This window comes from Salvia splendens, chromosome 3 (genome assembly GCF_004379255.2).
Source record: "Salvia splendens isolate huo1 chromosome 3, SspV2, whole genome shotgun sequence".
NCBI lineage: Eukaryota > Viridiplantae > Streptophyta > Magnoliopsida > Lamiales > Lamiaceae > Salvia > Salvia splendens.
In genome coordinates this window covers 18,221,918-18,231,907 of record NC_056034.1, presented here as the reverse complement: position 1 = coordinate 18,231,907, position 9,990 = coordinate 18,221,918, and the positions used below count along the sequence as shown (strand labels likewise).

Below are 9,990 nucleotides of genomic sequence, written 5' to 3'. Positions count from 1 at the left end.
TGCAGCATTCCCCTTCTCCACCACTAATGCCACCACTGCCCCCTCTACCGGTTCTAACAAGCGTATGTTGGGGTTTGCGCAACGAAAAATTACAAATTAAATAAATTCACATATTAGAATCTATTTAGGTGATTATGTGGATTGATTCAGTTTCATGCTTCACACATATAAACATGCTATTACACAAATAATCACATAATTTAATATTAAAATTATGATATTAAATCTTACAAGTATGATTCTCCAAAGAATCGAAGTGTCTTGCTACTTCTCCACGTGTAGATCTTGAAGCTTTATTGCAAAACTAAGATCTTCTAACATGTGATCCAACTCTAGATCTAATTTCCTTGTGGAAGGAATCTTGAAATTATAATGATCTTGAAGGAGAAGATAAGAGAAGCCAATTGCACACACTTGCAATTTTCGTAAACTCCTTATTGGTAAGGAGATCGAAATTTTGCTAGTTTGGAGGCTAGGTTTAGGGTTTTGTGTAGTGTAGAATGTCATACCTCCTTCATCCTTATTTGTAGAGTTTGTGATGAGCTAGATTAGGGATCTATGAGGCTTGGATTAGGCCTCCCCTATTGGACCTTATTTACTAATTAAATTGTAACCCATAATTTAATATAAGGTCAATGGAATATTTCTTATGCCACTATAGAAGAAATACTGATCGACCATCCAACTAGAAAAGCGAATATAAATAGCTTGCTGCAATTGCTCCCACTCTAGTAGCATCTCCCAGATGGATAGTGATCTCGCCCTAACTTAGTTTCCTTGATTCCTGCAAAAGAGCCAGATAAAAACACACATGATCATTGGCTCTCGTATCCACTACCCATTGATAGGTAGAAACAGTTGCTAAGTGTGTTTCAAGAACATGAACTTGGTGTATACCTGAATCACTAGGACATGCTTCTAGGAAGTGTCCATTTACCTCACACTTGATACATTTGTCAATTTTCCTTGTTCTAATCTTCTTCTTGGGCTTCTTTGTCTTTAATCCTTTGGCAGCCTACTCCGCTTTGCCATCCCTTCTTGGTCTAGTGACCATGAAAGTGAAGGCGCAGTCAACTAACATTGCTTGCTTAGCTTGGACATTAATGCTTTCAGCATTTTGAAGCTCAGTTAGAAGCTCAGCCAAGGTGAATTTTTACTTAGTTATTTCATAGTTGACTTTGAACTTTCTGGAAGATTCTAGAGTATTATGTCCACTTGAGATTTTGGATCAATTGATCTTCCTAATACCTCAATTTGATTGAGGTGGCGCATCATTTCAAGGACATGGTCCCTTACAGATGTGCCCTCCTTCATAGTCTTATTCATGAGGCTTCTGATCGATAGAGATCTAGCAGATCGACTCTGAGTCACAAAGAGAGAGTGAAGGTTCTCCATGATATCATGATCGAATTCATAGGAATGATGCTGATGTTAAAGAACATTTGTTAACCCCAAAATGTAGCACTTCTCATCTCATTTTCTTTTATACACTTCCTATACACGGCCTTAACTTCTTCAGAAGCATCATCAGCAGGTTTTTCGGAACAATCGGTTTCAAGCACAAACTTATAATCATCAGCTATGAGAACAATGTCTAGATTACGTTTGCAGTGTACATAATTAGTGGAAAATGGGTCACACATTAGAGAGAAAAGACTTTCTAAAATTAGAAAGTGTATATTCTTGTGGAACGGATTAATAAGAAAAGAGTGCATATTCTTATGGCACGGATGGAGTATTTGAGGTCAGTTTTTCAATTTTTCCTCGCAAATGTAAAAAAAAATTATCTTTCATCTCTTCTCTGTCCTTTTACTTTTCTCTTTCACCACTCATCTCTCTTCTTTCTCTTCAATTTCATGTCACTATTTGTTGATTTGAGATATGCTAAATATGTTACTTTTATAGAAATATTAATTGTATGAATATTTCATAGTACAAAATGAGTTTGATGTATGGTTAGAGATGGTCTTAGCATGAATTTTCATCAATTCTTTGAGCTTTTTCGCTTGGTAAAACTCAATTCTCTCAAGGAACAAAGCCGAATTAGATTTCATGATTTCATTTATGCAAATCCATCACCACTGTACGAGTCAATGTTATAGGAGATTAAGGCCATCCGCAACGCTGTCTCTTATCCGTCTCATCCTTTAACTATTCATGGGCCCCACTGTACTTTTCAGTCCATCTCTTAACTAAGAGACAAAACCTGCAACCCTCCATCTCTTATCCGTCTCTTAACCATCTCTTAACTTACTATTCATTCAATTTTATTTTTTATTTTTATTTCCAACAAATTCAATTAATAAAAACACATTTCATTAAATAAAATAAAATTACAACATAAAATAAAAATACAACTTAAAATTCATAAAAATAAAAAAAACACATAATTAGAATCCTAAAAAAAATAAAAATTACATAATTTAAAATGCAATTTTATAGAAATTAAAAAAACTATTCCGCCGGCGAATCATCCCCCGAAGGCGGTGGCAGTGCACTCAAGCTACCTAGAGGTGGAATACAAATTTGTCTTGCCATATACTCAATTCCGATAAGATGAGCTTGATATTGTGGATGCGTCATGCGGGAAGTGTCCGCCATCGTGGCGGTCAAGTACATGGACAATAGGGTGTTCGAGCCCGAGACCGAGACCGAACCTGCCTGGCTTGATTCGCCTCGGCCCCTCCTCCCTCTAGCCGCCTTCACCGCCTTGGTCCCTTACGGCCGACGGCGCCCACGGGAGGACCCCCCAGCATCGTCTGTCATGCCCTCAACCTCCTGCGAGGCAACCTCTTGTGCGGCGCTGCCTGAACCGCCCCCACTAGACGAGTATTGGCCACCCGCCGTGTGCTTCGTGCGCTTTGAGGTCGAGCCTGAGCTGGACCGGACACCGCCGGCCCACCTTTCCTCGTCTTTGACGGCCTTCCAAACATCGACATGTCTGAATTCTTTGCCGGTGTCTTCGAAATAGACTCGCAAACCCGATCTCAGAATGTCGGCTCCCGTGGCTCCGCTTTGGTAATGAGCCGCTTCGTTCTTGTAGATGCCGCAAAATATTTTTGAACTCTCTGTCGACTCGGCCAAAGTGAGCGCGGAGCATCTTCAATGTGCGGTGGCGGGACCCCTTTGGCTTAATCTCGTTGTAGGCCTCGGTGACCTTTTCCCAGAAGCACTTCCGGGTTTGTTGATTCCCGACGATGGGATCGTACGAGACGCTGATCCAGGCGTTGTACACAGTCATCGTGTCCTTGTGGCTGTACGGATGCCGGCCTATATCCTCCTCCTCCTTGGCCGCCTCCACCTCTTCCTCCACCGCCCTGGAGCTTCCACCGCCTCGTCCTCCTTCCGGAGTGGGTTCATCTGGATAATCCTCCCGAATTTGGGATAATCCCTGCGAACTCCTCGGGGCGGAGGGACGAGCGTATGCATCAACATCAAAATGGGGTGGTTGGTACCCCGCCGGCGTCGACGAGCCTTGGGTGACCGGCGTCGACGAACCGGAGCCGGAACCACCCAAGACATTGTACATGCCCCCCCGGTCGCCAAACGCGTTGATATCAAACCCGCCGGAGCCCCCACCACCATAGTTGTCGTCGCCGAAGATTTTGTGATGCCAATTAGAGAGGTTAGATGAAAATTGGAGAAGAAATGGAGATGATTTGGGAAGAATAGATGTGTATTTGTGTGTGAAATGAGGATGAAATATGAGTATTTATAGAGTAAAAAAAATTAAAGGAAAACGGTCGAAAACGGTAATATTACCGTTTTTTTATTTTTTTTATTTTTATTAAATTCAAATTTTTTTAAAAAAATAATTTATTGCGTCAGTGTGAAGAAGCCCACTCGCAGGCCGGCGAGTGGGCGTCACGCATGGCGCCGGAGCGCGCCATGTCGCTCGAGCGCGTGGCAAGACAGCCTGCGATCCGTCTCGGTGGGACGGGCGTCTCGGCGAGACCGGAACGAGACGAGACGCTGCAACGCGTCTCGCCGTCGTCTCGTCTCGGCGGGAAGGCGATACGAGCCACCCGCGGGTCGCGTTGCCGGTGGCCTAATGAATTTTAGTTCAACGCTAGTTATTACTATAAATTTTATTTGGTAATGATTTTTGACCTTTCACATCATAATTCATTAATTAAAAAGAATTTTACTTAATATATAAATATTTAATTAAAATGGTTCTTGTAAAATTTTCTAAAACTCATTTTTTATATGTTCTTAATTTTTGTAGTGTTTGAGAGAATATCTATACCTATATAAAAGGGGAGTTTTAAAGAAAATAACAAGAATGTCATTATAAATATTTTAATGAAGTTTAGTTTAACAAGAATGTCATTATAAATAAAAATGAAGTTAGAAAATAACAAAAATGTCATTATAAATGTTTTTGTCCCACATTTAACTCATTGGTCAACAATTATACAGATAACTCACTGAAAAGGCGAAAACCATTAGAGCATCCACTACGCGTCCCGCGACGGGTACGGGTTTCGTTCCGGAGGGACGGAACCGCCGCGGGACGCGTTGCAGTGACGCGTTCCATCCCTAGCCCATCTCCATGTCGTCCTGTAGCCCGCGACCACGCGACGTCGCGCCACGCGCCGAGCCGACGTGGCGAGCTCCCGATGCATGCGTGAAGCCCATTCGCTGGCCCGCGAATGGGAGTCGTTACGATGACGCAATAATTCAATTTTTTTAAAAAAATTCGAATTTTAATAAAAAAATTATTTTTCAAGCGGTAATGTTACCGTTTTTTTTTTGTCGTTTTTCAATTTTTTTAATTTTTTTATTTCTTTACTCTATAAATACTCCTATTTCGTACTCATTTCACACACAAACACATATATATTCCTCTCAAATCCTCTCTATATCTACTCCAATTTCCATCTCAAATCAACTCAAACTAATGAATCCTTTTGAGCAAATGCGTCAAATAATGGAACAATCACTTGAAGAAGATCGACGCCGGGAGGCGGAGGAAGCCGCGCAGCCCCTACGACGCTCCCGGACGTACATCCACCGTAACCGGGAGGAAGCCGCCGCAAGGTTAGTACGCGACTACTTTTGCGATAACCTGATTTGGGGAGATACCTACTTCCGTCGCCGTTTCCGCATGAGGAAACCGCTATTTCTCCACATCGCGAATACTTTGGTCGCCCGGGAAGAGTTCTTCCGAGAAGGGTTTGACGCGGTCGGCTGTCCCAGCCACATGACGCTGCAGAAATGTACTGCAGCAATCCGTCAGCTTGCGACTGGACAAACGACCGACATGTTCGACGAATACATCCACATCGGAGACACCACTGGGCGCACGTGCTTGCTCAAATTCTGCAAAGGCGTCCGGGCAGCCTTCACCGACGAATTTCTCCGGAGGCCAAGCACGACTGAATGTCAGTTCCTCCTCGACCTACACGAACAAGTGCACGGATTCCTCGGGATGCTTGGCAGTGTCGATTGCATGCACTGGCAATGGAAGAATTGCCCGGTGGCGTGGAGGGGGTCCTACATGAGCGGCCACAAAGGCACCCACCTAACCGTTGTACTCGAGGCCGTTGCCGACTACCGGCTTTGGATCTGGCACGCGTACTTCGGGGTCCCTGGCTCGAACAACGACGTAAACGTGCTCCACCAGTCCGACCTCTTTACCGAAGTTTTGGATGGTAAAGCGTCGGCCATCAACTTCGTCGCCAACAACCGGCTGTATAAAATGGGGTACTATCTCGCCGACGGCATCTACCCGAAGTGGCCGACCTTTATGAAGACGTGCAGTAGGCCTGCGAACCCAAAGCAGGCTCTTTTTGCGCAGAAGCAGGAGGCTGCTCGCAAGGATGTGGAGAGGGCGTTCGGGGTTCTCCAAGCGCGCTTCAACATCATCAAAGCCCCGACTCGTTCGTGGTTCATGGAGAGCATGGTCGACATCATGTATACGTGCATAATCTTGCACAACCTGATTGTCCAAGACGAAGGACCCGAGGCGAGAAATTGGTTCGACCGCTAATCCCCTGGAAGCTCAACCACAAGTAGTCCGCCGCGAAGTGGAGTACAAGAACGGTTGCCTATTCGGGCAAGGACACACGATTCTAGCGCCCACGCCCAACTACAAGAGGATCTAATTGATCACATTTTGAAAACTTTGGCGGAGAAAATTAAATTATATCATTTTTATTTTTTTAGGATTTTAATTATGTCTTTTTTTTATTTTTTTGAATTTTAAGTTGTAATGTTGTTTTAATTTTAATGAAGTGTGTTTTTTTAATTGAATTTGTGGGGAAAAAAAATAAAAATAAATAAAATTGAATGAATAGTAATTTAAGGGACGATTAAGAGACGGTTAAGGGACGGAGCGTTGCAGGTTCCGTCCCTTAGTTAAGGGATGGAGTAAAAAAGTACAGTGGGTCCCTCAAATAGTAGTTTAAGGGACGGTATAAAGACAGCGTAGTGGATGACCTTATGCACCCCTAGATATAACATCATACTTCCATACATGATAAGATTTCATTCAACAGTTCAACAAACAAGCTCTTCGGAAACATTGTTTAATCCTAAATCACTTGCATAAACGACATGGACGTGAAGGCAAATGTAGCACCAAGCACCTGCTTATCGTTGAGTCAATCCGAATCGTATCTTTTCTTTTCTTTGTGCTTCTTATTCTTCCTCTTGTCATCTGAATCACGTGAATGTCTCTTCTCCCGCCTTTCATGTTTATCACGTTTCTTCTCCTCATGCTTCCTTCTCTTTCTGCTGGATTCGTCTTCCAACTGTGTGTCTTCATTCCTTGCAGATGTGGTTCGAACAGGGATGTTTGCCTTTTCAACTGGTTCAGACTTCTTTTCAACCGGTACAGACTTCAAACTGGACGGCAAGCTTGATTCTTCCGAAGGACCTGATGTTCCCCTGCAGATGGGTTCCATTAAAAACGAGTTATGGTCTTATAGATTATGACCTCCAAATTTCTTCCATCAAATACATATCCATTCATAATCTGTTTTTGCCAATGTTTTGACCATATTCTAGGTGGGTTCCAATAAAAACCAGTTAAAGACCACAGAACAAATAAAAGGTATTATGATACCATACACATTGGGCAGAATCAGGAAGCAAAATGGGATATACTATGGTGTAGTAAAATACAAAAGGCTAATATTGACATCTCGGCTTTAATGAGTATCCTCAGTCGAAAATTGATATCAAGTTTTCAGATCATACCTTGCAAAACCAAGACCTTGAACTTGAGCTGCTTCTGCATGTCCAGCGCCCAAGTCTTCTGCTGTAGAACCACGCTTCACGAGTTCAGCAAATTCATGTTTATCTAGCCGATTACCTTGGGATTTCCCAGAACGTTTTGGGGCTAATCCCAGAGCTTCCCTCATGGCTTGCTCTTCTTCCTCCTTTATTCTTCGAATCTCTTCTTTCATTGCCTCCGCATTAGCACCATCAGATTGCTTATCACGAGTGTACCAGTGGAGGTCTTTCCCTGCAAGGATATTAATAGAAAACAGTTTTTATAGTCTCAAGGTCCAACTAGAGTATTACTTAACCCAACAGTAAAAAGTTGATGACAAAATAATGACATAGATAGTCTCTCAAATGATACTGAAGAGCCGTGTACAGCATTTGTCTTAATATTGAGGGTTCAACGAATATGATCAGCTACAAATTCCATATTTGATTAAAACCACAATTGACAGCTTCCTAATCCACAAATCAGCAACATTAACAATTGGCTATGGTATTAATTTTTTGAGGGCGGCTATAATGCTATTATGAATATGCAAGCTCAACAAATTAGGTTAATAAAGCTACTTTTTTCATGTATATAAATGCATTATATTTTCAGCGTCATTAATCCAACTTTATCATAGTAAATGTGATTCCATTAGTTGCTGCTGATGAATGGAGCAATAGGGGAAGGGGAAGAGTGTTACCTTTCTGCCATCTACCAACAGGAGCCTTGAGACTATGACCAATATAATTTTCTCTATGTTTATCAACTTTCACCTCATCCCAAGTAAATTCTGCATGTATCAAACAAGAACGATATCACATACTGTTATCATTTATCAGTGATTAATGATTACTACAATCTCAAAAGACACACTAGAAACAGAAAGTACGTGGAACAAGATGTCAAGATCAAAGTAACATCAGTTCAGATGTCTTTAGCCTCAACATTAAATCAGACTGATACTCCTTCAGTTCACAACTCTGCAATGCTTTTCCATCTGATAACTAAGATGATGTAGATAAAACTGCACTTGAATAATAATACTGCAGTCTACGTAGTAAGTAAACACTAAACCATACTGATCCTAAAATCATTTCAGATCGTAATGATCAGCCTAAAACATACTCCCTCCATCCACAAAAAATAGTCTCATTTTGCCATTTTGGAATGTCCACAAAAAATAGTCCCGTTTCTAAAAATGTAAAAGCTTTTCTATCATACTTTACTCACCTTTTCACCTCTCTCCCATACTTTACCCACTTTTTCTCCCTATCCCTCTTACTTTACCTACTTTTTCTCCCACTCTACTTTACCAATTTCCGATTAAAACTCGTGTCATTCACAAATGGGACTATTTTTTGTGAACGGAGGGAGTAATGAATTTGCATCTAATCTTAGATCCTGATCGTAATCCTACTAATAATCTCCACCCACTCAGGAGTCAATTAGTAGTTTAGTACTTTACACAAAACAATCTAGATTTATCAGCTTACAAAACAATCTAGCTCCTAACCAATAAATAAAGTTGCAAATACAGAAAATAACCTAGATATTGCCGTTGCCGAATAGGAATAGCTAAGATCATAGTATCAGAGCAAGTACCAAACCCATAAATTCAAAAAATACCGTAGACAGATAGTTACAGTTAATCCAGTTCCATTGGCCGGAAAAGTCAGTCCATAAAATTTACAAATTAAACAACTCACATACCTAACTAAGTTGCCCCCAAAATCGATTATACGAGTCACATACAAGAAAATTTCAGTTTCTTTATACATAAAGATGTTGCCGATATACAGAATTATGTTGGCAATTTTATGATACAGGGTTAAATAATAATGCAACATTGACAAACAAAAGAAACCTTCCTAAATTTGTCAGAAAATTCCAGATCTAACAGGTGAAAATATGTAGGGGAATACCAAACAACGAATTATAAATTATAATTAAAAGTCAGGCGCAACAGTTTGAAAACCTAGAATTTAGGGGTGTGAGAAGGAAGAGAGAGCTTACGATCACGACCGCCACGAACTCCACCTCTTGTCGGATGATACATAATTGTTGATTAGAATCAGATTGGATTGCGTTGGTGTGGTTGTTCAGTGCGGAAGATGATAGTCAGAGTCGAAGGAAGGGATGCAATTTCTTCTTTAATTTCTTTTGGATATATGAAGAAAGATAAATCCGCCTATTTGCAGAATAGCCCCCAAATTTATAAGTTATTATCATTGTCATCATGTGCTGAGAAAATATCCCACACACATTGCTCACATTCACATATCCATCAAATTTAAAAGTCATTCGGCGGCTACGCGTTGAGCATATATCAAACAATTCTTTCGTCTTATATTAAAGAATACCGCATGCTTATTGCTTAAAAGCAGCATACTTTGTTTTCGTGATAACATGGGTTGTCACTAGATTCCACCACCACTTATGATAGATAATGACTTGTCACTCGCTCATTTTTTGGTTTTCGTGATCACATGAGATGTCATTAGATTCTTCCACCACTTGTGAGCCAATTTCATCTATTCATACTTTGATTGAAGGGCTTATCCCATAAACTGAAAGTTACATATGCAACCGAAATTAAATGTTACATACTAAGCAATGGAAATTGAAGATTACATATTAAGCAACAGAAGTTAGAAAGTTACATACTAAGAAACATACATTGAAAACAGATAAACTACAATCGCTTCCCAAACAATTCTGCTACTATTAGATTGCGTTTCAGATCTTCTTCTTCTGGAGTTAAGTCC

General features: G+C 40.9%; 1 protein-coding gene across 1 annotated transcript; it reads right to left on the bottom strand.

The window, feature by feature from the left end:
- Window positions 1–6,456: 6,456 nt before the first annotated feature.
- LOC121797220 (multiple myeloma tumor-associated protein 2 homolog) lies at window positions 6,457–9,394 on the bottom strand. Its single transcript, XM_042195976.1, has 4 exons — window positions 9,239–9,394; window positions 7,926–8,015; window positions 7,207–7,474; window positions 6,457–6,894 (listed from the first exon to the last, which is right to left on the bottom strand). The coding sequence occupies exons 1-4, from the start codon at window positions 9,279–9,281 to the stop codon at window positions 6,609–6,611; spliced, it is 687 nt and encodes a 228-aa protein (XP_042051910.1). The 5' UTR covers window positions 9,282–9,394; the 3' UTR covers window positions 6,457–6,608.
- Between the last annotated feature and the right edge of the window lie 596 nt (window positions 9,395–9,990).

Coding starts and splice junctions, on each gene's coding strand:
- LOC121797220 (XM_042195976.1), bottom strand. CDS start 9,281: ATGTATCATCCGACAAGAGGTGGAGTTCGTGGCGGTCGTGATC. Junction 7,475..7,925: donor TGTTGGTAGATGGCAGAAAG/GTAACACTCTTC, acceptor ATATCCTTGCAG/GGAAAGACCTCCACTGGTAC. Junction 6,895..7,206: donor CAAGGTCTTGGTTTTGCAAG/GTATGATCTGAA, acceptor ACCCATCTGCAG/GGGAACATCAGGTCCTTCGG.